The sequence below is a fragment of the Athene noctua genome, chromosome 3 (assembly GCF_965140245.1).
Source record: "Athene noctua chromosome 3, bAthNoc1.hap1.1, whole genome shotgun sequence".
Taxonomy (NCBI): domain Eukaryota; kingdom Metazoa; phylum Chordata; class Aves; order Strigiformes; family Strigidae; genus Athene; species Athene noctua.
The window spans coordinates 549,492-577,468 of record NC_134039.1 but is presented as its reverse complement, the minus strand read 5'-3'; the positions used below and the strand labels follow the sequence as shown (position 1 = coordinate 577,468).

Here is a 27,977-nt window from a genome sequence, read left to right as displayed (position 1 = left end):
CCGCCCCGCCTGCGCGCGCAGCTCCCGCCCGCGCGGCGCGTCCCGGCGGAGGCGGAGGAGGAGGCGGAGGCGGAGGAAGGAGAAGAAGGCGGCGGCGAGCGGGTGCCCGCCGGTCCCGGCCATGTCGGGGGGCGCTGAGGAGGATCTGTCGGCCTTCGTGGCCCTGCACGGGGCCGCGCTCCGCGCCTCGAGGGTCCCGGCGCGCTACTGGGAGAGCCTGAGCCGCAAGCTGCGGGGCGAGGTGGGCGCTGAGGGGAGCCCCGCCGGCGGGAGGCGGCGGGGCCCAGGGGGCTGCCCTCGGCGCGGAGGCGGCGGCGGGGTCCCCTCCCTGCCCGGCGGGTACGGAGGAGCCCCCCCCGCGCGGGGGCAGGCGGGTGCTGCGGGGGGCGGCGGGTCCCCCCTTGCCGGGGGTTCTCCCGCGCGGGCGGGGAGCGGCGCGGCCGGGGCCCTGAGCCGCCGGGTGCGCGGTGCGAGTCCGGCTCCGTCCCGCTGGCGGGGTGGAGCTCGAAAGCGTTCGGGGGTCCCGGTAACTGGCGATCCGGATCGGAGACAGGCGGGAAGTATGGCCTGCAGCCCCCAGCCCTTTTGGCCAAAAAGAAAGTCAGAAAAGCCGCAGCGATAGTATTAAAGTCAGGAGCTTGCCGTGTGTTAACGCGTTGTGGTTTGGGTTGGCTTTAACCTGATCTTTTGTTGTTTCTTTTTCCCAGTTTGCTCCCACACTGGGCTGCCCTGTCTTGGTCATTTATAGCTGTGCAGAGCTCGCACGGGCGGCTCGTGTCATGTACGTGTGAGTTACCCCTCCGAGGCTGTTTTCTGGGAGTGTTGTCAGCCGGTTGGTTTGTTTGTTTTTTCCTGATCTGAGTAAAAGCTCCTCCAGCTCCCTCAGAGAACAGGGGTGGTGGTAGAAGGATGTTCTGGGAACGGTTAAAACAATAACAACACAAGGACCACGTTGTAGAGCATCTCAGAGCGCTGGTGCTGGGCGACTCTTTATCAGGGCAGATTTGGGGCAAGGTGTAAGCCTTTGTAGAATCCCCACTCGCGGGGGCAGTGACGTGGGTTTGGGGACGTTGCCCTCCATGAGCCCCGGTTGCAGGCCTGCCCAGGCAGCACACAGACCATCCCTTCGCAGGGGCTAGCTGTCTGCCTCTCAGCTGAAGCTGACGCTGGGAGTCTCTGGACCTGGCCCCGAACTAAAGAGAGTGTCAGGGCACAAGGCACACCCCAGGATGGAGAATCCCTTTTCACCTGTGTTTTTAGCAACCATCTGCTTGCTCCCCGGAGCTTTGTGATGAGAAAGGGAAGAGAAACAAAGTTGAGAAGAGTCGTTTTGGACAAAGAGCTTGTAAAAACACACGTTGAATTTAGAAATTTTTTTGTTTTGCACATACACAGCCAGCCTCCTTGGTGAGGAAAGCTGGTTTGGATCTGTTGGAGTAAAGGAGCAAGGAACTGAGGCAGGAAAGAGACACGACCCAAAAGTAATTGTCTGGAGACTTGAGAGTGCTCCAGGGAGTCTGGAGGATACCTGGAGAAGGAAATATGAATGAGGTGAACTTTCAGTCCTGGGGAGGGAAAGAGATCAGATGGGAACCCCAGGGTACGAGGAGGGAAGGGAGCAGGTGGTGGGGTGCTGGAGAGCATGATGACAGGAGAAACAAAGATGGGATGAGACTTTTGGGCAGGAAGTGTAGGACAGAGGGGATGTCTGTGAACACCCATGCCAAGTCAGCTGATTTCTATTTACTTGATTGCTTCTTTTCCCCACCTTTAAAGTTGAGGTGGGAGGGAGGCATAGCAAGTCATGATATAATCTGAGTGTTTATAGTCAGTTTAGGGTCTGAATATGTTCCTGCTGCTTTCTATTTCTGCTGAATATGTTCCTGCTGTTGTGTGTCTGGTACTGCTAATAACAGCAATACGTGTGTGTTACAGAGAAAATAAATCTACATTGACTCAAGCATATGCCCAGTCACAAACAAGATTCTTGTTATGGCCCTCTCAGCCAACGTGTACAGGTGGCTGGGAGCAGGGAATATCCACGGCTCTGCTTAAATAGGAAGGCATGAGAAGGGGTGTAGAGGAGGTGGGTGAACTAGAAGGCAGCATAAAGCTGCTAAGGGAGCCTGAAGTCGCAGGCTGTTGCGTTGCCCTATGCTGGTATGAGAAAGCTGGAGCAGCCAGCAGTCCGTGGAACCCTCCAGTGAGGGAATGCAAGCTTAAGATTTGTGACCTGTGGCTGAGCTCCGCACGTTACCCACTTTGTCGGAAATTCGGCAGGTGAGGCAGCGGAGCGAGAGGAGCCCCGTGGCGCTGGTGCTTTCAGGGAGGCTGCGGTGGGGAGGGGCGGCTGGAGGAAGCGCCTGCCCGGAGGCGTCGGGCGGCTCCTGCCGTGCCCCTCTGCCGGCTGGGCCTGCCCTTCGCACTGAGCGTCCCACTGCGTGGGGGGAGAGATTTAATCGTTCCGCTGCGCTTAGGAGGATAAACTAGGCTGCTGATGGTGCTTGTCTCTGCTGTTGCAGCTTCTGGGCTTTATGCAGAAGAAGGGCAGGGGGATATGGAGAAGACTGGGAGGATTACGGTGGGGAGCACGACCGACTGGGATGAGCTCTTGGGGAGGCAGAGCTGCAGGACCTGACTTACGGCGTCGTGGGGAGCGGTGGAGGAGCAGCAGTCAGGAAAGCAGAGGAGGAGAAGGATGGAAATGTTTTGGGAGTCTAGGTCATAAAGAATAACGGGGGGGAATCAGTGCAACATGGGTCGTAGGATGAGTTTCCCTGTTCCATGTGTGGGAGGAATTTTTCCTTTGTCCTAACCTGTTGCGAAGATTAAAACTTTCTAGCAGAGAACTTGGAAAATTTGCATCCATAATACAGATAAAAATCTCTCTTACATCAGTACCTCTAGAGCCCAGCCCAGGAGCTGTTTTCCAACACACACACGTGCTTCAGCAGCGCCAGCGAGTGCACCCTGCGAGTACCTTACAGCCTGTGAGGGAAGTGAAGGAGGGCTTTTTATTTACCCTGAGATCTGCTGGAGCAGGTTTCCTTCTGAGAGCATTATGTAACCGTGAATTAAATTGGATTGCTCGTTCAAAACATGGTATATCTGCTAGATCAAAACCTGCTTTTACTGATTTATTTTGCATTTATAGCATTCAGTGTCCATTGGAAGGCAGTTTTCTGTTTGTAGCAGAAACTTGAAAAACAAACCATACATATGTGTAATAATTTACTGTAAACCCTAAAGTTCTGTTTCCAGTAGAGTGGCTGTTTCTTACGTTCCTGGAGAAACCACGTACAGCCTGGTTATAAGCCTGGGAAATACAGTGCCTGCCTCCAATTTTATTCATAATCTTTTTTTTTTTTCTCTTCCAGCCATATGCTAAGTTATGTGTCAGGCTTCTGTGTCCCTAAGATATTGCTGGCAAAGAACTGCTTGGTGTTTCATTCCAGTTAGAAATGGAGGCTTTTAATTAATTACTAGAAGGAATGCAGCATGATCAATACTACTAGACTTTACTTTCCAGAGCAGGGGAGGGCAGGCTGTTGCTCAGAGGCTACCTGGGGTCTCCAGAGCAGTTTGTAACGTGCCTGAAAGGAGCTGGCTGAAGGTGCGGGTGGGTGGTAGCTGTCATGACATGTGCCTGCGTTGTTATCCCGTCCTCTGCTTTGGTAGGTTTGTTACCTGGGAGCTGCACCTGAACGTGGAGAAGGAGTGATTTTGCCCAAGCATGTTTTCTCTCGAACAGTTGTGGTGTCGAAATGTGTTGCCTGCCCCGTTGCTGCCTTCCAGAGCGTGTGACTTGCCGTGGCAGAGCGCGTCACGCAGGCTCTCCGCTCCGCTCCCGGCCAGGCTGTGCTTTTCAAACCGGCCGTGCCATCTTTCCAGCTGGTGTTTGCCTCGGGCAGCTGAAGGTTCCTCTCCTGGCGCGGCTTTGTTGCGGGTTCAGGGGGTGACAGCCTGTCTCAGCGGGCGGGAGGAAGGGGGGGCCAGCGGGGCCACCCCCCCGTGCGAAGGGCTGTGCGTCCACACCGCCGGCTGGGCGCGACAACCGTTTGTGTTGTCGACTGGTACTTTAAAAAACCAAAAACCTCACAAAAAGCCACAGGTTACAGTGGTCCTGAGCTGCTGCTCCAAGAATTGCTTCAGATGAGGAATACACCTCGTTCACTTTTTCAAGGTTAGGAATTCTCAGGGAGGATTTCTTTTTAGCTTAATTCTGCTGAAAAGGTGTTAAAAGGGGAAAGTTTTTGCAAACTGCAGTTGCTACAATCTGATGCTCAGTGGGAGGGCAGCAAGAGGTGGTGATGCTGCTCACTACTGAGTGGAATTACTCTCTTCCAGCAAAACGGGAAAACTAGAAATAAATTAGAGCTGCTAGCCAGCTTGATGCCTGCTGAAGTGGAAGATACTAAGGTGGTTCCTGATATTTTTCAAAAATAGGTGTGGTTTTTCTAACCTCCAGTGAGGTTTTTTGCAGTGTAATTTTTCTTGCCCTAAGAAAAATGTGTAAGTGGAGTTAGCTGACATACTGTTGGCATCCTCTGTTTCCACCCCCCAGCTCAAAGGAAAACACAGACCCCTGATCCTCAGAAGGGACTTTGGGGCGCTTCTCCACCTGGGTCGGCTCTGTGGTACCTGAAGCAGGTGTTGTCTCCCCACCCCTTCCTCCCTTGCTAGCCATCTTTGGGCAGCTCTCTGCTCTGTCGAGGTGGCCTTGCTTTACAAAGGCGGAGCTGATTTCCACACCCTCCTGTTGGGGCTTAGCAGAAATACTTACCCTGAAGGAACCTCACTTGAACAAATAAAAGCTTGTGGCTGCCACTGGGACTTTACAGCTAAGAAGTCGTCTGTGTCTAGAAGTAATGACTTCTAATAACGGGGTGTCAGAGGCTGGGTTGACACTTTAAACCGGTAACTCCAGAGGTAACACTTCTAGGTTGTCCTCCCTCCCTGCTGCTTTCTAGTGAGATTAGTTGAGGCAAGTGATCGGTTGGCCCCTGCCTGGTTCGTTATGTAGTGTGAGTGATTTAGCAAAATAACTCCTCATGGAAAGATTTGAAAAGACCTCTGAGACTCTATGCATTCTTTTTTTCTTTTGAAAAGTACATGTTTACTTTAAAATCACAGAAGTTGTCAGTAGCATCTTGTTTCTGCAGAAAGATAGGTGAGCCTGCCATTTGACAAGATTTTGGCAGAAGGGAAAAACTACACTACTTGTGTAGTGACCTACTTAATTTATGTAGGTTCTAGATCCGCAGTAGGCAAGAATGCAAACAAAGCCCTTTCAGCACCCTGGTAGAGGTAAGGGTATAGACCTTAACTTGCAGCAGTGTAAGGGATCTCCCGGGTCGGACGGAGGTGACCGAGCACAGACGGTTCCCTGTGTAGGGGAAGAAGAGACGGGGAAACATGCTGAGATTTCATAACTGGCTCAGAACACGAGTGGTGAAAGCTCTGCTCCTTCAGAGGCCTTCAGGGACTTTAGTATGGTTGTGGAGCCTGGGTAACAACCTGGTTTGCAGGTCTTCAGCTGTTGATTGTGACAAAGTTGAGCAAAGATACTCCGTTTTCAGCCTCTAGAATTCTTTGAGGAGTTTAAATAATAGACAGTCATCAGTAGACCTGTTGGTACCAAAGAAACCAACTAAGCTTCCTGCCAATATTAACTAAAGAAATTTCTCAGATGACTCTCTTTAAAATGTTAAAGAGTAAATGCTGTTGTTCATATATCTCTTCAGTTAAAAATGCCAATTTTATCAGATTGCAGGCCAAAATTGTCTCCAAGTGCCTTTCAGTGTTGCATGACTTTTTACATATCAGGGTAGCATCTCCACCAACTGCTTAATATTTTGTGCACTTTCAATCTCAGGTATTTGATGCTGGGGACTACTTTGGTATAATGCAAGTAGAAGAGGTGGATGAGGAGGAAGAAGGTGATGAAGAAATAGAAGAAGAATTTAAAAAGAGACCAAATCCTGGAAATGAACCGTGTTTCAAAGTTATTGTAACAAATGAGAATGGGCTTCAAGCCTCCAATCCCAATAGGTGAGTAGTGATTTCAGAGCCAGTGTTCACTCCTTGAGTAGTCTTAAACCCTAAGATGATATGGACAGTTTGCTTTAAAGCTTGTTTGATCCTATTCAGAAATCCTCTTTTCTTACTATAAGAGATAGCTGCTTGTTTGAGGAAGGAGCATGCCATGAGGCACATCTTGCAAAGGGTACCAGGAGTGCAAGTATCTTAGCAGGTTTTTTTAAATCATGCAGCAAGACACTTAGAAATTGGTTTTAGTAAACTGAAGGAGAAAATAGTGAAAAGGCAACCTTGAAATGAATTCTGCAGAAAGAAAACAAAACCTTGGTATCTGCAAAACTGTGTGCCCTTGGGGGGAAAAAAAACCTGAAGAAATAATTGTGATCTTCACAAATCCCAGGTTAAGGAGGTACTACACAGCTTCCAAGTAGTGATCCGTGGCCTATTAAATTTCCTCCAATTGGCTAAAATATAATTCAAGAGTGTGATCGTGATTGCATGGCTATGCATGTGTATGGCATTGAATACGTCAAGTTACTGTTGGCTTTCTTCAGGATCAGCTTATCTGTCATGAATGAGACTAGCATGCAGATATAAAACTAGAAGAAAGTTGCACAAGAAACCACTTAACTTAAATGTTAGAACACAGCTTTTTGCATTCTTGATTTCAAACACGGAACAGGCTATTTGTCATAATACTAATAAATGGCAGTGAGTTGAAGTCAGATCTGATGCATATCTACACAGAGTTCTGCTCGGTTCTATACAACTTCTTGTGCCAGAATTTTCATACTTACTAGGTCTTATGTAAACATAAAAGTTTAAAAATCTCAATTTAGACTTGAGTAAAACTGACACAGAGCACAGGTATCTACCTTTACATGCCTGCTTTAACCGAAGTCATCGCCTTTCTGAGCCTGAGAACACACTTAAATGATCAGGTTCAAAGCAGCTCCTGTGATTATCTCAGGCAGCTTTGCAGCATTCAGATGCGTGGGGATGTAGGGGCAGAACAGCAGCACACCTCTTTGCTAACAGATTCCCAAAGAGCCTGACCTTGGCATTCAGGGAGTCTTTAATTGTCAGTGAGGTTTCTTCTGTATGTGGGATCAGATACGACAGTTGTTCAGGGATACTGGGTGGACGTGACAGCTCACGGGTTTTTAACTTTCTGAAATACAGGGGTGGGGTGGGTTTGTTTGGTTTTGTTGGGTGTCTTTCAGCAAGTAGAATTCAGATTCTCCTCTGATTTGATTCAGTGAGAGGATCTAACCAAAATATGGAGAACCCTTCTGTTTGAATAACTGTATGTTTTCTGTAAAAACACATGCAGCCTAGACAAGGGTTAAATTTGTCAAGGGAAGCTTGTATATGATTTTGGTTTGGGTTAGAGTGGTAATTCTTTTAGAACTGCATTTTTTCTAAAAAGACCTGACAGAGTGGTGGGGGAGGGAAACACCCCAAAAAAACCCAAGAAGAAACAAGCAAAAAACCTTTTTTTTTTTTTTTTTTTTTTTTCTTTTTAATAGCAAACAATACAGGCTTTTGATGATCAGATCTCTCCACCCAGTTTTACGATCATGGTAGATGTCACAGAGCTGATGGCTAATAAGGTCCTTGAACACTTTTGCAAAATAATGTATTGTTCTCCTTCAGGCAAGAGTATCAGGTTGTTGCAGTGGAGGTAATACTGATCAAAAGGGAAGAACCTCTTGTGTTCCCAGCCTTTAAAGGGATTTGGGCTTACAAACTGAGTGCCCTGTTCTGTGTGTGCTCCTCATTTTCCTGGAAATACTGATGCACAGTAAGTTCCATTTCTGGAACAAAAGCAGAGTGTAAGTTACTGCTGGGAAATTGTTCCTAACCTGTAAGGTCACGATGTGTACTTTGTGAGTAAGAGAAGACTTAGTTATCAAACCATCTGCGAGGAAACGTAGCTCTTATTCACAGGCCGTTTGGCTGTATACGTGTACAAATCACCGCTGTAATGTTACCAAAATCCCCTTTAAGCATTTTCCTCATCGACCACGCCTGGACGTACCGTGTGGAGGGAGCCCGCCAGCAGCTGCTGCAGGTCCCGGGCTTGCTGCACAGGATGGCCAACCTCATGGGCATCGACTTCCACGGAGAGGTCCCCGACGAGGGCAGCGTTGAGCAAGTGTTGCAGGAGATGTGGAAATACAATCAGACCTACCAGCTTTCTCAAGGGGTAAGGCTCTGTAAAGCCTGGTTAGGATGCAAAAAAAGTTCTTGGCCATCCTAAGTGAGGATGTTCCAGTACGTGGCTGTTAACAAAAATACATCTTTCAATTAAAAAACCGGTCCTTTACAGGCATTTCAGAATAAACTACTTGGAAGGAGAGCAAATGCTGTGTAGGGATGAAATACCCAGTGGCTTGCTGCCAGCTTTCTGATGAGAACTTTCAGGGGCTTTTCATAGAGAGGGGAAGAGTGCTGCAAAAGAAGGGAGCTAGAAGGGGGAGATCTGCTTGTCTGTTATCTGGGTTTTTTCCTACTCAGAGTTTCTCGTGGTGAAGGAAGGAACCTCTCATGGATCAGCTGTCTCACGCGATGTGTCTCAGCTATGCTCACAGCTTTCCTCACCCGAGCAGAGCACCTGACAGACGGGGGTGTGTCTACACTGTCAGATAACTACCTGGGGTGTATTTGGCAACTGCTTGTCCCTACTGTGTCAGTGTCGGCTCCCCCTCAGGTGGGAACCCACTAGCTTGGAGAAGGAGCCTGAGTGCTTCTAGGCATAGCTTAGTCCAAGGGCGGCTACTTTCAGGTAGTGTAGATAAACCACACTGAGTTTGGTGCCTCTGCCCCGCATGGTCCCTCATGGTACCAGCATGTCGGGAGCTTCCAGGCCCCTTCAGGTGCATGCGTGCCATTTCTGAGGGAGAACAGCCCTCGGGGTTCAGTTAAAAGCCCCTCTGTGGGGTCTGCAGTGTAGCTCCTAGGCCACCGTGAGTCTCCTGGGTTAAAGAGGAGAAAAGTGAATCCTTTGGGGCGAGCGCTGTGCAGGACGGGCAGGTTAACCCCGAGCAGTGTGGGCACGGCCAGCCTGCGCCTGTTAGCTCAGGGCTCGAGGGCTTCTCTGGAGTGGCCTTCTTGATCAGCTAAGGTGTCGGCTTGGCTCACAGTAGTATCAGCCATGAAACATCCCCGAGAAAGGGATTTGTTACGACTGCTTTCTCTTTTTTTCTTTAAATAAAAAAGAGCTCAGAGGAGTATCTCTCAACCTTTCTACCTTATGTCTTTGTTTCCCATCTTGTTGTCATGAATGACTTGAGTCAGGTGGAACTAGCTGTTGCCACTTGAAAAATGATTTAATGGAAGACAATTAATTCAACCTGTAGTTGAACTTGTCTTCTCTTCCCCTTTCTGGCACTGGGATGCTTGAATATCTTAGTCTAATCTCTGCTCCATTTCTGCCTATGTGAAAAGGCAACAGTAGTGCTACCAAGCAATGTAGAGGTCGTTCCTTGAGGATGTTATGACAAGTGTTGCAGGAAGGGGCTCAGTACTTTCACAGCCAGCTGTTGTGGCAGGAGTCAGTTCTGCTCTCCGCTGCTCTTAAGCTGTAAACTTCAAACTCCTTTTAGCAAACAGATTCTGATAGAAACTGAAGGAAAACTAACCCTACCAAGCATCCTTCTGCTGGTTTAGCTCCCTGAACTGCCTCACTGGGCGCAGGGGAAGGGGTCTGGTAGGCACGAGCAGTAGTGTAAGAAGGGGTGGGACTGTGCAGGTGTGGTGGGAAGTGGCTGATCCCAGCAGTGGCTGCCGGCCGGGTGGGCTCAGCCTCAGGGCTCAGAGCACTCACTCATCACCTTGGCTAGAGCAGGGAATGGGAGCGGGTGCTGCCAGCACCTTCTGTCTCGCCAGGCTTTTCTAGCAACTGGTACGTGCAGGGTGTCTCGCTCTCTTTAACCACACAGACTGCAGAGGAGAAGGTTCCTGTCTGGTACATTATGGATGAATTTGGATCGCGCATTCAGCATTCGGACCAGCCCAGTTTTGCAACAGCACCACTGTTCTATATGCCTCAGCAAATTGCCTACACAGTTCTCTGGCCTCTGAGAGACCTTGAAACTGGTGGTGAGTGTGTGTACGATCACTTTTTTTTTTATGTTCACAATAGAAAACAGGCCATATCCTTACAAATCATTGAACACTTCACAGTGGAACAAATATTTCAAGACCAGAATGATGGTGTATTTGTAATGCTATCAAATTGAAAAGTTATCTGCCTGGTATTTCCACAGAGTATGTCATATAGAGGCCTTTATCAGTCCAAAAATGTTGCTGATGTTTTGTTGCAGAGAGCTTAAATCTCGCATCACTGTCTTAGTGAAACTACTGATTCAGTCATCTGAGAGTTTTTAAAAATTTCCTTAAAAAAATCTGTTTGTAGCTTTGAGTCAGAAAGTCAGCTCCTGGGAGCTGGGAAATGCCAGGCCAGTGACTTACTCCTGTAACCTTGGTCAGGGGCCACCTTATGCCCCCACCGTGTGGTGGAGGACAGTGTCCATCTGTCTGACTAAACTCACAGAAGTCAGGCGGTTTCCAACTAACTTGTGCATCTTAAATAATAGTTTAAATGTAGTTCTCCAATTATCTCTACAGTTAAATAAAAACATTTTTTGTTTCATTAACTGCTCGACGGTCATTTGTGTGATACGCCGTGAGGAAGATTTTCAGTGGAGGCTGAAAGGCACTTCCTAAAGGTTCTCCTTGTTTGGCTGCAGATGAAGTGACTCGTGATTATGCTTACGGGGAAACGGATCGCTTGATCAGGAAGTGTGTTTTGTTACCGTGGGTGCCTACTGAAGTCTTGGATGTCAACTGTTTTACGCCAGAGCCGTCGGATGAGCATTACCAGGTATAATTTTAACAAGTTCATCTTGTATTTTATCTCTGTTAAGAAGAGGCAGTGTCTAAAAGACATTGCAAGAGTTCTGGTTTTGCTTCTTTTAGGCTTAAAGATTGATTGCTTCAGAGTATAGCTATTAAATAAAAAAAATATTCAAAGAAAGCATGGTGAGACAAAAAATGTCTTACATGTAATATTTAAATGTTTAAAAACCAAAGCAACCCAAATGAGTTCTGATATGTTACTGTGATATTGTGTAGTGTTTTTATAAGCAGGGTACAAGGTCCTTCATGTGAGGTGCCCCTCTTCCAGCTGGATGTTTGATATGTTGTCTGATAGGCTTACTGATTGGATTTATTGTTGTAGCCCTTCTGGTCAGTCTTAAGTTACAGAAAGAGTTGTTTTGCTGTTTTAGGAGTGGTTATATTTTTCAGCCTGGCTACTCATTTAATGTCGTGGTTTAGAACCATTGGATGTTGGAGCAGAGACTCCTTTAATTGGATGGCCCTGTTATAAAGCACTCATTTTGAACTCTTCTTTCTACTAAAGGTTGGTGATATTCTAAGGACATGAAATTAATGTTGTTTAGAATCCCCTTTTCGTGAACTAAGTCTGCATTTTTAGGAAAAATCAAGAAACCTGGTGGCGATGAGGATGCTGTACTGGCCACTAACAGCATTCAAAGAGCAGCGTCTAAAAAGAGGAGTCTGTACCCCAACTGTTTCTTATGATAGAGGATAGGCAGAAAATGCTGGATGCAGCTTGTTACTAACAGTATCCAGTCAGAAATGGTGTGAACCTGCTTCTGTGAAATAAAGGTGTACACTCAGAATAGCTCGGCTGTCTTGTAACAACCTAATCTGAGTTGGTTGGTTGGGATGTTGCATTTTCAGAAGAGGGAGAGATGTACTTTGACTTACGGATGAGGAACAGCAGTGCACCTGTAGTTCACGTCTTATAGGTGTTCTCTTGGCAAAAGTGCCGGGATCTTTGGTAAGGCGATTTTTTGCACATGTTTTAATTCTGGTTTGGGTTGATCAGGTCAAGTTAAAAGAACTGTGTGTGGCAAATGGACCAACAGAACCCTCCTTCACCACCTTAAAAACATCTCAAATAACCCTTTTTGCCTTTACTGTGTCTCTGCCACTCAGCTCTTGAGAAGAGGTGACAGAAAAATACTGATGCTAGACAGAGCTTTCTTCTACTGTAGAATGCTTAGGTGCAGATTAAAGTCTTAACTGGTGACAGACCAGTGGAGGATAGCTTCAGGTGTAGCACACCCCTAGACACAGAAGGGAGATGGCTGGAAGAGATACCGTGTTGATGACGCTTCCAGTTCCCCTGTTTCCAGGTAAGCAGGGCTGCATGTGCTAAAAAGTACAGACCAAGTACAGACAAGTCATTCCGTTTCAGAATTGTACAGTGACAGCAGCAAACAATTTCTGCAACTGCTTTACTACTATGTGCAAATAGTCATTTGTTGTTACATGGGCTGTGTTTTGGCTTTCACTATAGGTAAGGATGTTATATTTCATGTTCTAATTTTTCTTTAAATAAACCTGAAGGCTTCAGTGTTCTATTTAAAAGAATCACAGAGTTACAGCAACACTGGCTTAACTTTTTACCTGCTTTTTGTTCTGTTACCTAATCCTGGTCTCCAGCACAGACCACAAAGGCTGTAACTCCAGTGGTGCTACGGGTGGTGACTGGGCAATGACTGCAGAAACCAGAGTCAGGGCAGACGGCTGCTTGTGAACTGTCTGGGATGGAAGAAATATCTCTTGGGGGCACTGGAGTAGTTGCTGTTCTGCAACAGCTCCCTGCTTTGGAGTTGCAGAAAAGACAGTAACGAATCCTCTGGGACTGCTCTGAGAATTGCACTCTTCTCTTAAAAGTACAGGCTCCCTTCCCGTTGGTGGGTGACGGCGGGAATTATTTTGTATTTGTACCATCCAGTGTTCTTTAGCAGTTGATGTCTAAGGCCTCTCATCACGATTGTGATTTTGTTCATGGTTTCCAGTTATGTGTGGTTGTAGTCCTCACAACAGCCCTGGAGGTGAAGAGGGATGTCTGTGGCTGGACAGACATCTCACCTCTGCAGGCTGAGGACAGCTGCAGCAGCTGGGACTCGGGGAGCTGTCGCAGGGCAGCAGCTACTTTGGTTTCTCGGGGTACGCTTCTGCCAGCCCAGAGTTTCTGTGAGCTCTTCCTTAGGCAGGGTATCAGCCATGATCCAAATGTGTTTCTTTTTGTCAGTCAGAGGTGGTGTAAAAGATGGAGTGAGATTTTTCAAGCATGTTTACTGCTGAAGGCTGCAAAAGCCTTCTGCTCATTTTTACAGGAGCAGAGTTACATTCCAGCCTCTCACAATTATTTTTTTTTTAGTTACCTGTAATAAAACATCATGCTGAATGGTCAGCCTTGCATTTTGTTGAAAGTACAGTAACTTTGTCTTTTACTGCACACAGTCTTCTGTGACTTGCTCTGTTGTTTAATGCTTAGGAGAAACAGGAATTTCTCAGGATGCTTTGACAGTGTTTCTAAGCCCTGGTCTTGAAGCCGTATTTCTTGTTCCTTTTTTACTAATGGCCTCTTGCCTCTGACTCTGCTCTTCTACAGATTTTTCTTTTTATTTTTATTTTTTTTCTGAGCAGCATATTACACACCACAGTATATTTCTCAAAATGCAGCTTTGGTGGGATTCACTTGTACCAAAGGCAATGGACCAATGAGACATGCAGATGGACCATCATTTTTACTGTGACTACAAATGTACCTGTATAGAAGTATTTAAATACTTATATGGAGATAAGGAATAGCAGAAAATTATCTGTAAAGGTTTACAATTTGAGAAAACTTCAACAAGCCGTTGCTAATAAAGCACTTGGATGAATATTGAGTCATACAGAATATTTTACCTGTCGCTTCTCCTTAAAGATTGTTGGTTTTCAATCACTTCTTTTATAAATCTGATTATGCACACCTTAAAATTCATTCTGGTCTAAGCTGCTGTATGTATCTGCTGAATATTGTGGAGTTTGACCTAATCCTGCTCATTCATTGCGCCTAGTGTTAACTTCTTGTGGTGTTTTTTTGTTTGTTGTTTTAGGCTATTTTATCAGAAAACAAGGAGAAACTGCCTATAGCAATAAACCCACCAGTTTATGACAAAGACAAAGTTTTCAAGTACGTATCTGCAAACAGAATGCTTTCTTACCAAGATTTGCTACAATAATTGCAGTGTGCTGAGGCTGGAGGGCCCTTTCCAGCATTGAACAGAGGCGAGTTGCAGGCGTGTTTACACGTGGCCACTTGCTGAAGATCCTAAGCAAATTGTTCTTGTTGGATTCTTCAGAGTGAATGGATTGTCACTTACAGAATTTCTAAAAATCAATATTTTTTATCTAAGTAAGTGCCACCTTCTGGATGAAAGAAAAGTTGCATAATGTTGTAATGCTTTTCACTAGGAAGTATAACTGAAGTATGTAAGAAAGGCTGAAGACTTCCCTTCTGCATTATAGCGTGTACGTCCATAGAGGTGTGTGTGCCTCACCGTGCTGTGTAAACGTAACAGAATTCCCCTTCCTCAGATGAGATTGCCAAACGGGAATCTTGTCAAAACTTGGGATGTTTTAAATTGGGTATGTACCTTACTACAAGTACGGATCGTATGGTGTGAAACTGCTTCAGAGGAAAGTTGGAAGAACGTGCAAAGATAAGGGATTTCTGTGAGCGAAGCAGTGGCACTGCATGGCCAGGCTGCAGTATCACCAGTGTCATTGCAGAAACACGTACTAGCAGGTGACATGGGCAGCGAGTTGCACTCCAGGGTGTTTGGAGCCTCACACGGGGACCCAAGTTCTTGCTTGCAACGTGTTGCGTAAGGGGTGACGTTAGGCTGAAATGTATTTGGTAGGTATATTCACACCCAGCTGCTTGTGTTGAGGGGATTTGTTATTCGCTGCACAATGTTCCTTGAGAAGAACTGCTGAAATCAAAGTCACTTTGAGTTGAGAGGCGTTTGTTAACTCGCTCAGGGATGGTCTAGATTTCATTGTGCACTTGAGATCTCTGGTTACAAGACTGTGAGGATAAGCACAACCTATTTTTTCATCCAGTGTACTTTCATCTATTTCAGGTAAGGGAGTCAGAGGTAGATGCATTCTAGCAGAGATGAAAAGAAATGTCTGCTTAGTTTTCACTGCTGCCTCTTTATTTTGCATCTCATATTTCAGGTGAATGACATTGAAATCGGGGAGGGAAGGAGACAGGGAAACTCCTGCCAAATCCTTCCTGCCCTGCTTCTAAAGAACATCATCAACACCCTGTCCATGCACTCCTCAGGGATTCCCTCTCCTTTATCCTGTTCCTGTCTGGAGAGGAGAAAGGAGAGCAGCTTGGCCTCTATGGGAGGCCAGACGGTCCTTCTGGTGTTCTGAATCCCATCTACTAACGCTCCTTCAGGAGAGGGGTGGCATCTCAGAGTCCCCGTGACCTAGTAGGAGCTGCAGTCATGCTCTGGGCCTCTTCCAAAACCTGAAAGGTTTTAAGGCTGCCACTGTGGACAGGCAGATGGCAGTGTGTTTAGCCTGTTAATGTATCTGCTCTGCCTAGTGTATTGCCACTGGTTTAGGCAATTTGGAAGCAATTAAAATCATGAGGTTACAAAGTTGAGAATCTGGGACAAATTCTTAGTCATCCTGTTTCCAAGTAGAGCTACAACAGAAGATGGGAAGATGAAATAAATGTTTAATCTGAATCCTGAAAAGTGGGGGAGCAAGTACGTGTAGTTTGATACACAAAATTACAGGTTCAGGGAGGTCTTTGGCATTAGCAGCAACTGCTGCCCTAGGGCAATTGTTCGGTCCAGCTGTGCTGATTGCTGGCTTGAAAAAAAGGTAGATAGAAGAACTAAATGTTTCAAAGACAAATTTCTATGAAAAGTCCTTCCAGCTTGTGTTGGGCTTGATCATCTCTTTTTCCTCTTGATCTTCTCTTTTGTGTTTCTTTTCAGCTACATCAGTCATTTTTTAAAGATGCCTGAAGAGCTGTCATGAGAGACAACAGCTCTTTGTTTTGATCGGTCTTGTCAGCTCTGTGCTTTGGGAGTTGACTCTCATAACTGCTTCTTAGCTTCAAATGCTTTGAGTAAATTAACATCTGCCACGCTTTGTCTTATTTGCACAATTCCACTGAACAATGCCTCCTTTAATCCCAGACTATAGCATCCCTGCTAGGTTGTCTCTGTGTGACAAGGGGGAGAAACAAATCATTCAGGAGACATGGTTAGGTGGCTTCATTAGTGCAGCGTGTCACTGACAGCGGAACGCAGGGTCCAAAATAGGTTGGCTGGTACCAGAGTATTGCAGTGTAGGGGCTGTCACCTGTCAAACCCAGAATGGGACTGGGTGCATTTTTTCCTGTCTGTGTTTTTATGCATATGTGTGGATGTGGATTATCAGAGGAGACATTGGAATGTTACTGAAGTACCTAAGGGAACCAGACCACTAAAGTCAGCGTAGGTGTTGGCAGTGAAATACATTAATCTTACATAAAGTGTTTCTCTGACATTAAGTCACCTGCTTTCCAGGGCCTTTGACTGTCCCAAGACTTTTATGGTAAGAGGATTGCATATAGAATGGGTGGAGTAACTTAAAAACTTGGAAAGTTACAAGTCTTTGGACAAGTGGCATGTCCTTACTTTCCTGCTAATCTTCCATCCACTTATTTCAGTGGTCTTCCTGCAGTCAGCAAAGACAGATTGAGTTCCCCTGTTCTTGTGCAGCATTTTTGTGTGCTGTAAATTAGTTTTAAGATTCATAATCCAGAGTGCTCTGGCACATAAACTTCTTAGCAAGACTTCAAGATTAAGAAAACAGGCTTTTTATTGTTAATGTGAGTAGCACCTCTGTGAAATCTTGTGTGTAGCTATAAGCTACTGGGGAAAAAAAGTTGTCTTTCTAATAGTCTTTGATAACTATATATTATAGAAGATACCACTGTCTTCTGTGTATCTATATCTATAGTGTATGTGTATCTATAAAGGCAGCTCAGTGTGGTAGTGGAGATTTTTGAAAGAGAAGTATTAGGTTTTTAGGAAGGGGGTTCTGGTTTTTTACATACTTAACTAAGGGAAAAAGAGTACAGAATCTGTCTCCAAGCCTGCTGTTCAGAGTGCTGGAATGCACGTTTCTACTTACTCCTTGTATTTGTGTGGCGTGGAGCTTATGCAGAGCATCTAAGTGAATTAACACTGGGGGAAATGGCCTTTTGGCTGTGCGAGAGGAGGTGACCCCCGTCTCGGCTGGATCTGCAGTCTGTGTAAAGGACACCCTGCTCTTCAGCTGGGAAGAGTAGCTGGTGCCCAGCCAGCAGTGGGAGTTTGTTACTCAGTGATGTATTTGGAAGCATGGAAGGGGTCGGGGGGTGAACCTCCGACTGATTAAACGATGGCTAGAGAATGAATGGTGTGGAATAAGGTTTACTGGAGTTGTGGGATGCTGCCAGGGTCCTTCCGTGCTGTGTAAGGCCAAATGCCTTGGCCTCAGGCCTTTGTTACAGCAGCGTTTTTCATACCACTGTCTCTGTCTGACTGGAGTAAAGGAGTTTGCCACAGGGCTTACACTTTTTTCTTTGGCCTTAAGCACGGTTAATCCATTTTAACACCTTAGGTTATCGTTCAGCTTCATTGGTAACCTCAGAAGAATTAGTGTGAGAATTATCAGCTGATGAACCAGAGGGTTCAAAGGTATTTGCTCTAGCTGCAGCTGGAGGGGGAGGAAGCCTTGCTCTTGGCTCCCAAAGATTCCCTGCTTGAGTTACTTCCACTGATTTCAGTAAAAACCTGATTTTGAACTTCACCTGTAAGTGCATTCAGGGTCTGTGGTAGCTGACATGCAGAGGAGTCCTGTCTGTGCCTCTTCAGAGCTTCAGTGTAATGCTGATGTTGAGCTGAGGTTTCCCTTCAGTCCTGGAGAAAGCAACTGCCACTGCACTGTTTCTGCAGATAACTCAACCAAATGATTGTACAGCCTTAGCCCAGCTCTAGCCGTGGCTGCACTCCAAATACATAACATTATACAAGTTTTATCCAACCACATTGCTTTTCAGAATGAGTGTACCAATACCCTTTTTTCTGAGCTGGAAACCTGATATGGTTCACACAGCCTGGGGCAGAAGCCAGGAATCCTGAAGGCCAGCATTCCAGCGCTCTGTCACAAAAAAACATGCAATATATTGGCAAAATATTTCCATACCATGCTAAAGGGGCTTAATCACAAGAAGGAAAAAAAAGAAACAACCCACACCTACAAAACTATTGCTGCTCCTATTTGTTGAGTGGATTTAACAGGCTGAATAGGTCCATCGTGTAGATCTGATGATCTTGCTACTGAGATCTACTCGCTAGGTTTGGATCCAGCTACACAGGACTGGTGTCTTTGTGGGGTGATACTGTGTAGGGTGTGCTGGTAAGGGACTGATCTGGGACTGTACGAGCAACTTTAACATTCTAGTATTTCTTGTGTTGACTCTGTTCTTGCGTGTGTATTTGGGGATGTTGGACGCTTCAGGACTTGCTGCAGCATTATAAGGCCTTTTATCTTCAGGTCACTACTTTGATTCCATTTTGCTTCAGCAAGGACTAAAGGTTGCTCCAAACCAATGGATATTTGGATAACTCATATATGAAATGGGTTTGGTGGAACTTGCAGTGGATCTAGCCCATCAGATCTGGGACTGTACTTTCCGCGAGCGTGCAGACGTACAAGGAGAAGCCGAGCAGTCGCATGTTGCAGAAGGAAGTGCTGGTGGGGCTCTGTGAAGATACTGACTCTGCTCTGTTGAAACCCTGGGGAAAGACTGGTGACCTCTTTCAACGGGGATCCCCGGCTGACTCTTCACCTGCAGTGAAGTCATCTCTCTTAGTCTTAGGCTCCAGCATAACAAGTACAAAGACTGCAGTGTGCTGCACATGGAACTGTGCAAAACATCTTACATCCTTCTCTTTTTAGAGAGCATATTTCCCACCGTGACAGGACTGGTTTTACAGCTCGTCGTTTCAAAGCAGTCTCTCACAGGGGAGTGTATCTTGCAACTGGTTAGAAGTGGAGGAGGAGAGGAAAGTTACACAACTAATAGGAATAGGGCTAGAAAGGAGGAAGAATATAGTGGTTTCTCATGGAAAAAAAATAGCTAGTGCTCAGTCTGTTTGAGTGTCCCCTCACCACGAGAACTGTTGTCTATGTTAATCTTGCTTTTTGAGTCGTGCTGAATTCTGAATTAAGTGACTTTGTTTTAAGCTGTAAAATCATCAAAATAAGCTATATTGCTATCTGCTTATTTGAGCGTGTCAGCTCTTCCACCAAAGGAGGAATGTACAAGGTGTGTCTCCCTCTCAGGGACTTTTCCTGTAGAACAGTGAATTCATACTAGCACTTCTCTGTCAGGGACTTAGTCGTTGTCATCTGAATAGCCATTCTCATGAAGTTGTAGGTGCTAAACTATCTTTGAGATTTCTGTCTCAAAATAGAATTTTTTTAATCTGTTCCATTTCAATTTAAAACGCTTCTCTGGATTAAGAAGAGATTGTCTCAGATAGTATGTACTGGTAAAGCATAATTCTTGTAGAAAAACAAGTTTAAAACTTTTTTCTGTTCAAGCATGAGTTGATTGGTTCCAGAAGCTAAACTGATATTTTCCCTGATACACCTTTTTCTTCTTCTAGGGTTTTCACAGACATTCAGCAAGTCCTCAGCAACCTGACGCATCCCCGTTTTGTATTCACAGACAAGGAGGGAGAAGCAGACATCCTCTACAACTTCTCACACTTCAAAGATTATAGGTTGCGATTGTTCCCCTGATAATACAAAATTTTTGCTATGAAAACTGTGTTCCCACAGGCCTCTCCAACCTTCCTCCTTCAGCCAACAACTTCTCTGTTTTCTAGGAAGCTGAGCGAGGAAAGGCCTGAGGTAATGCTGAACCAGTTCCCCTGCGAGAGCCTCCTGACTGTCAAAGACTGCCTGGCGTCCATCTCTAGACGAGCTGGGGGGTCAGACGGGCCAAGCTGGCTGCCTCGTACTTTTAACCTCCAGACCGAATTGCCTCAGTTCATCAGCTACTTTCAGCAACGTGACAGAAGGTGGGTCATGTTTCCACTTCCTTACATTTTGTGCTCCCTTGATCCCACTTCCCTCAAAAACCAGTAGCCTGCCGTTTTGGCTTGGCAGCTGTTACACCACTGTGAGTTTGCTCTTGCTGCATTTATGTCAAGTGAATTTTGCCTGGAAAGTGTGACCTTTTTAGCTATTTTCTTTAAGAGTAGTTAAGCAATGCATTTTGAAACACAGAAACTTCACCATGATTTAAATACAGATTCGAAGGCTGTTGCTTTTTGTCTAGTCAAGATCTTACCCCTTGTGTTTAAAAGGTATAGGAAGCATCAAAACGTGTTTGCAGTGAGTATTGGGTGGTTTTTTGTGTGGCCGTTCCTTGCTCTACATTCTGTTACTGGCTGGCATGACCAGGAGAGCGCGCTCCTTCCCTCTGCCCCGGGTGTGTGTGGCAGCGAGGGCAAGTCTGTGCAGGGCCTGGGGAGGAGGGGGTGGGAATTTTCGAACAAACAAACCAGGTGCTCTGAAGTGAACGCTGCTAACTTCGGCTAAGCGTCTGCTGTTTATCATGAAGCTCGAGAAGTTTAACAGATTGAGGAATGATGACATCAGGTGCTACCCTGCCCTTACTCAGATACATTGAACCACCAGCGTGTTGCCTGTTTTCCTGGGGGATGTTTTGAAGAATTTTGCCCCTTGAGGTGCCTAGGTACTAGAAAGTGAGAAGATGGTGGTACTCTTTCGTTTTCTTGCAGTACAAACTGTTGAGATATTGCCTGTGTTCTTCCCAAAGAGATGAGTTAGTGTTACTCAGCGTGGATGGTTTGGAGTGTTATTAGGGAATCGGTTTGAAAAATTGCACGATACCCTGCCAGAGTGTTCTCGGACTCCTGGCAGAAGATTTCCACGCTGTGAACTGCGTGTGTTCGTGGTGGTGCTGTAGGGTCGGTGGGTTGTTTTCCCCTTCTGAAGGAGTCAGATGCAGAAGAAAGAAATAAATAGTGAGAGTCTGCTAGGCCCTAACAGAAGGATCAGTGAAAGCTAGTGCTTCCTTTGTCAGCTTTGTCAAGTATCTACTGAGGGGAGCACGTAGGTCAGCTCAAGTGGATGTTCAGACAGGTGGAGGAGGTGGGTGCTTACAAGTGTCACCTTCTTTCTCTCTCACAGAGGAGAAGACAATCACTGGATATGCAAACCATGGAACTTGGCCAGAAGCCTGGATACCCACATCACCAACAGCCTTAACAACATCATCAGGCACAGGGAAAGCAGCCCGAAGGTTAGAGAGCATGGCTTTGGATGTGATGGAAAGGGCAGAGCTGAAAACGCTGCTTCATGGAAGGAGGTCAAAAAATACAAACAGGGAATTTTTATTTTCTTCAAAATTTATATGCTGGCCATAAGCATGCAGTTTCAATCTATTCAGAATTGATTCAGACACAAATTTGTCAGCTCCACTTGCTGCAGCGATGAATTCAGAGCCTGGTGTTTTCTTACTTAGAAAATAAAACTTCCCCTGACAGTAATGAATACGCCAGTGTGGTGCTGCTTTCACGCTCATCCTCAGACTTTCAGGTGAACACACATCAGCTATAGTTAGCATTGGTCACAAATTTTGGCACATAGTTGCTTCTGTCACCTGGCTGGTGGTTACTGCTGATCCACAGCTCTGCTCAGTGGCACGGAGTGCCATCTTTGCCGACAACAGATGAATTGTGGAGCTTTTTGTAGGGCTGCAGTATGAGAGTACCACCTTCAGCTTCATTTCTGTTGGTGTGTGGACTGCATGTGTTTTCTGGAATGCAGAAATGCACAAAGAATTATTCACTGAAACTGTAAATAAAAATAATTTTGTGATTTTTTTAAAAAAATCACTACGTTCTGGCCTCCCACTTTCCCTACCCTGATGTCAGAGTTTGATGAAAGGTACCTGTTTGCACAACATCATTGTGTATTCGTGCGCATTTCTAAAGAAAAACTGAAAAGCATACAAGGAAACCTTGGATTGTCGAGATCCAGTGACACTTTGTTTTCATTTCAGTTGGATTCTGTTTACCGTGAGTGTTTTTGCTTGGTTGTAGGTAGTGTGCAAATACATTGAGAATCCAGTCCTGTTTCACCGGGAAGACGTGGGCCTGGTTAAATTCGACATCCGTTACGTCGTGCTGCTGCGCTCCGTGCGGCCGCTCAAGCTGTTCATCTATGATGTGTTCTGGCTGCGCTTCTCAAACCGGTAGGTATGTTCCCCTCGTTAGCCGGGGGGGCTTAGAGTTTAATCTGATACCTTGGAAACTAAGGAACCGTTTTATTCCCTAGAGCATTTTCACTTGATGACTTGGATGACTACGAGAAGCATTTCACAGTCATGAATTATGCTCCTGGTGTAACATTAAAACAGGTAAACAAACAGCCCAAAACACTCCCTGTCAGGAAATCTGCCTCCTTTGTGACTGTTGCCTAATGACCTATTTCACATCCACCTAAACAAGCACTCAGGATGTTGAAAGTACCCCAAGTCCTAAGCAAATATTTCCTTAGAATCTCCCCCCCCCCCCCCCCCCCCCAGTCATCTGTGATTACATAAGGTAATATCAAACCTACATCCTGAATATAGCCCACGTTGGTAGAGATCAGTGAAAGAATTATTAAAATGGCAGCTCTGTGTTGCCAAAGATGATTTAGTGTGATCTTTTATAACAAGAAACACTGTGACAAGGAGGGTATCTGGGGTCTGTATAATTCTCTAGTTCCCTACCTGCATTTGTATGAATGGCAAAAAATATTTGATGTTCCATTCTCTTCTCATCTGATTGCTCATTCCCAACCAAAACAGTCTTTGATGTTGCCAAACTGTTTTAGGTACACTGTGAAGAATTTATTCCTCTGTTTGAAAAACAATATCCAGAATATCCTTGGACAACGGTACAAGTAAGTCAGCAGTTCATCTTTCTCATGTAAATGTTCATGGATCTTTTTTCACTTGGCAAACTGTTGGGTGGGGGTTTTTTCTCATAAGACATACTTCATGCCCATCAGTTCCACAAAGCACATTGGATGTTAACCTTTACTTTAGAAGCATGGCTTAACTTGGCATAATTCCCCCTCAAACATTTTGTTGTTAGTGTTTGAGAAGTTTATTTCATGGTTGCACTGAGAATTCCTTGTATTGGTCTTAATATTAAAGCCAGTCCTGACTACCCTCAGGATCCTGGGACCAGGATCTTTTTTCTTGCAAGTTCCATCTTTTTTGCACAAGGTTGTCGATAATCTAAGCCCATGGTTGTGAAGATTTAATGTTTCATGCAGAATATAAAGTGTGCTCATCACTACAGATGTACATGATCACTACATGACTCTGGAACAGTAGTGAAGGCTTTGAAAACAACTTTTCAGCAGAATACTAATTCTGAAAAGCTGAACCACTGAGATGTTCGGGCTGTTGCTTCCTTTGTTCCAAATGGCTTCACAAGATAAGGAGGTGTCAGAACAAGCAGGAAACTAAAGTAAATAAGAAATCACTCTGTAGTAATCTCAGCGGCCTGGCATTGCAGGTCTTGAGGTCTGTATTTGAAGCAGAGCTGTGGGCCTGTAGCTCTGGGTACACGTCTCTGTGAGCTTGGTGTGCAGGAGCTGTGCCCGGCTGTGTCCCGGGGCTGGCAGGGGCGACTGCCCGGCTGTGCCCGGCTGTGCCCCAGGGCTGGCAGGGTCCCTGCACAGGGGCTGCTGCAGAGCCTGCAGTGGCCTGCCCTGACATACTGACAGAAAACCAGTCAGGCTGCTCTTTTTTCTTAAAGATCCCTCTTCCACCAGCATGATGTCTCCAAGCTAGGTAGTTAGGCCACTCCCTGTTAAATTAAACCTTGCCTTTGAGACTGCAGTGCAGAATTTCCAGCTGCTGACCCAGCTTCTCTGTGTTAGCGAGCTGGCCGGAGCCCTGTCCCTCCTCACTGCATTAATGACTTTTCCCAAGAAACCAGATGGTTCCCTAATACTAGGGCTTTTATCTGCAGAGAGCAAGCTCCAGATACTCTAGTTCCATAAAACACGCAGGAAGGTGGATGAGGGCCTTCTCATGGATTTTTCCTTGTAATTCATGCTTGAAAGAAAAAGCTGAATGCAAAAAGATGGTTCAGAAACATGCACAAAACCCAGTTGTTGCATTCTTCCATATTTATCAGGAGTTAGGTAACATAGAATGAACAGTAGCTGAGCATTTATATGTGTGTATGCTTTCAAAAGTGAATAAATTACCCAACTGTGGGTTGATTTCCATAAATGAACTTACAGCTGTTTTAACTAGAACCTCGTATCCAGTCAGTGATACTTAGAGTATGACAGGTTTCGCAGCATTAGGCTTAAAATAGGCTGGAAGAGACTGCAAGGGGTGAGGAGAGAGACGTCAAAATACATGCTGTAGGTTACCCAAAGTAGTCCTGTCTGCAGAATGGGAAGTATTACACCATCTTTTCATGTGCAGAAGGAATGGTTCACTGCAGTATAACCTCTGGGCTAAAATTCACACCTGTATGTTCTCTTCTATTTCATTTTCACACTGGATATCTGACTGTTTCTCAAAATACCATTCTCTCAAAGCCTCCATGTTCCCGCCACCCTTTTCGGAAGGGTGTAAATGGGTCGAAGATTTTTCCGTTGCAGAACAAAACAAAACAAAGTTAGAATGCAGCTTGATAGGCAGGAAAAAGTCAGAACTTTGCAGCTGTACTGCTGGTGTTCATAGAACTCTGCTGGGGTTTTTTCTCCTCCTCTGCACCTAAGTCCCATACTGTACATAATGTCTGAGAAGAGGGTTAATATTTACATTAAGTGCCCTATTTTCAGAATTTCCGTAGTACCGCTTTGCTCCCAAGAAAAGTCCGTGGATATTGCCAGGTGCTTGGCATTTTTCCACTGTGGTGCCTTTAGGTCCAAGTGCACATTTTGAAGCTAATGCTGTGCAGATTTTCTTCTGCTGGCTAACGTAATTTATGCACACTCTAAAAAGCTGTATGAATGAAGTGACTAAAAACACGTTTATTGATTTTGATGGAACCTCATTTCCTTTTCTGTAATTAGGCAAATATTTTTAAGGCATTTGCTGAATTGTTCCAAGTTGCTTCAGCTAAACCTGCACCTCTTGGCATCTGTGATTATCCATCATCAAGAGCAATATATGCCATTGACTTGATGCTTAAGTGGGACACCAGCAGAGATGGTAAGAAGCTCATTTCTTTGAGCGCTGAGTTCTCTATATTTGTGGACGTTTTCAGAAATGCGTTTTTCTGTCTAAACTCTTCCCGTTTTTCAGGCAGGGAGAGCTGTGTGCTCTGGGGCTCCCACTGACATCAAAGTGTCTGGTGTTGGTGGCCCGTGGGGTCAGCATCTGCCATGCTGGGGCAACTGTTAACTGTGTCTGCCTGATCCTTGCTTCGCTTGTGCTCCTGCTACTGCCCTCCTCTGTTTTAAAATGGGAAAAAAAAAAATAAACCACCAAACATGCACAAAAAACCCCAACTGTACAGCAATCTAGTCACTCCAACAGCAGCGAGTGTTCTGTGCTGTTCATGGTGAGAGAATGTCTGAGATACCTGTCCCTTCATGAAAACCTTAGAGACATCGTACTCCCTGTGGCTTCCAGGCTTGGGCCATGTCTCCAGGGCACAGTTCCCTATTAAAGCAGGGACTGGCCCGTGTTCACCCTTGCACTGCTGCTGGTGTCCTCAGGACCGTCTCTCAGTTGTTGCCAATGCTTCATGGTAGTGCCACAGCACGGCCAGCTACCCGGAGCCTTTCCTCCCACCAGCTGTGCAGGACTAGCAGGAGAACAGATGGTGAATCTTTCATTGTCTCACCAGGAGGCTCAAAACTGTTCTGTAAGTGTGCCCAACCCGGGCACTTGTCTCTCGTAGGTAGGAAAGCAGCAGAGGCACCAACGCAGAAAGGGCTGCGGGGGAGAATTAAACAGAACAGAGTGTGTCTGTTCCCGTGACATCGTGCTCCTCGGGACACAGGAGAAATCAGTGGCTTGTGCCCAGGTTTGCCAGAGGAGTGATTAGGTGTTGTGTGTGGGGTGGGTGCCCCTAGCCCACTGCTGCAGTGGCTGATTCTGTAAACATGGAATCACTTTTGTGGAGGGAAATGAGTGAGAAACAGGAGGTGTGGAACTGAGCTTTTGCTGGTTATATCAGGTGTTCTGAGGGTTTGAATTTGGGTCTGCTGCATCCATACTGAGGGCTCTTTCACCTGCCCCAGGGTTGCCTTGAATGGAAGAGGCAAAGCAACTCCCTAACATTACTAGCTTGAGGAAAGCTATTGCAGGAGAAGGACCAGCCTCACATACAGCCCTGGCTGGACAGGAGCTGCGCAGGGCCCAAGCCTGCTGAAGACAGGAGCTGTGGGTGTGAGCGTCGGGGCTGTGATGCTGTAGCCAGCCTGGGGACAAACAGGTTGCTGCTTCTGCGCAGAGCAGAGTGTGGTTTACCCACGCCTCAGAAGCTTGTACCCTCACTTACGGTCTCGATCCAGACATGAGATTAAACCCTTTTTCTCTTTGCACAGAATGCATGTGATTCTGAACGCTGAACTGTACTGATGAAGTTTTAAGAGAAAATTAAACTTCCTGACTTCCTTCTAGGCGTGAGGTGAAATGGCAGGTGTGGGAGTGGCTGGAGCATAAAGGAACAGGACTGCTAGAACTAGAAAGGTAGATACCTGAGAGCTTTAAGGAAGGAAGGTTTGTACTGAAACATGAAAAGAGAAGCAGAGTTTTCTGGAAGATGTTTCAGACTGTCAAGGAAGAAAGCTGTATCAGGGAGATCCTATTAAATTGCTGCAAATTCTCATTTTAAATGAGGCACTGGATTAGCACAGCAGTTGGATAATTGTCCTCTGAATAATGATAGTAGAACAGACTTGTGTCGCTCCAAAAAACCCCAAACCCACTGACATAAAAACACCCTACCGGCTCACCAGCTTGGGTCCTAAGAGATGGCTTTTTGCCCATTACTTTCTGTAATCTCTGGCTTAAAGACAGGTGGTGATCCAGGATCTCTCTAGAGCTTGTATTGAGGTAATGTTTGTCTTCTCCTTTCCAGGGAAAAGAATTATGGAACCTCAGATCCTGGAGGTGAACTTTAATCCTGACTGTGACAGAGCCTGCAAATACCACCCTACCTTTTTTAATGATGTCTTCAGCACCCTATTTCTGGATGAAACAGACAGCTGCCATGTGACGTGCATTGTCTAGCCACAGGAGGCTTGACTTTATTAATTTCCTTCCCAGATATGCTTAACAGCAAGATTTATATTTCAGTTCTATGAGCTGCTGATGCAACTATTTTCCTATACTGGTAATCCAGGAAAAAAAAAATCATATTAGAAGAATATGCATATACCATATACTGTACTGATAATAATTTTGTCTGCATTATCTTTGTCTTGCTTAGTTCTGTAAGTCATCAGTTTGTGTTGACTCAGTGTCTTGTTTATTGAATATGGGAGACCTCAAAATGGGACAGTAACTGGAGCAATTGACTTGTTCTTCAGGTAGCCTGATTGCTTGCTTGCTGGGAAACATTGCACAAGTTCCCCACATCAACATTAAAACTATAATTTACTGAATCGTGTTGGAGTTCATACATCTCTTACCTATCCAAAGGTCTAAAAGATCTGCTATTCAAAGATCTGAAATGTTCTGATGGGAAAATAATATTGGTGTTTCCGTGCGATGAACTTACTAGAGTAATTAAAGATTTGATGGTTCTTCTCATTTTTTCTCATTTAATAAAAAGGCAAACAAATCCCACAACACTTAGGAACCCTGTACTGTTGGCTGTCGTCCTCAGCATACCCCTTAAAGAAAGTAATTTATTTTTTTTATTTTTTTTTTGAGAAGAGGTCTGGCAGGAAGGGAGAAGGATGCAATGTCTAGAGCAGCTCAGGAAAGCAGA

General features: G+C 45.6%; 1 protein-coding gene across 1 annotated transcript; it reads left to right on the top strand.

Moving 5' to 3' along the window:
- The first annotated feature begins 70 nt into the window (after window positions 1-70).
- On the top strand, window positions 71-27,801 carry TTLL12 (tubulin tyrosine ligase like 12). The gene is made up of 14 exons (XM_074901183.1): window positions 71-241; window positions 5,876-6,051; window positions 8,050-8,248; window positions 9,984-10,143; window positions 10,794-10,927; window positions 14,028-14,104; window positions 19,644-19,760; window positions 19,866-20,060; window positions 21,199-21,310; window positions 22,113-22,264; window positions 22,348-22,429; window positions 22,891-22,959; window positions 25,105-25,243; window positions 27,123-27,801. Exons 1-14 carry the CDS (start codon window positions 122-124, stop codon window positions 27,272-27,274), a joined length of 1,884 nt encoding a protein of 627 aa, XP_074757284.1. The 5' UTR covers window positions 71-121; the 3' UTR covers window positions 27,275-27,801.
- Window positions 27,802-27,977: the final 176 nt, after the last annotated feature.

Bases quoted from the DNA above. Each gene is read 5' to 3' on its own strand.
- TTLL12 (XM_074901183.1), top strand. From the start codon at position 122: ATGTCGGGGGGCGCTGAGGAGGATCTGTCGGCCTTCGTGGCCCTGCAC. The intron at 6,052-8,049 runs GTGAGTAGTGAT...ATCCCCTTTAAG, and splicing joins CAAGCCTCCAATCCCAATAG to CATTTTCCTCATCGACCACG. The intron at 8,249-9,983 runs GTAAGGCTCTGT...TTAACCACACAG, and splicing joins CCTACCAGCTTTCTCAAGGG to ACTGCAGAGGAGAAGGTTCC.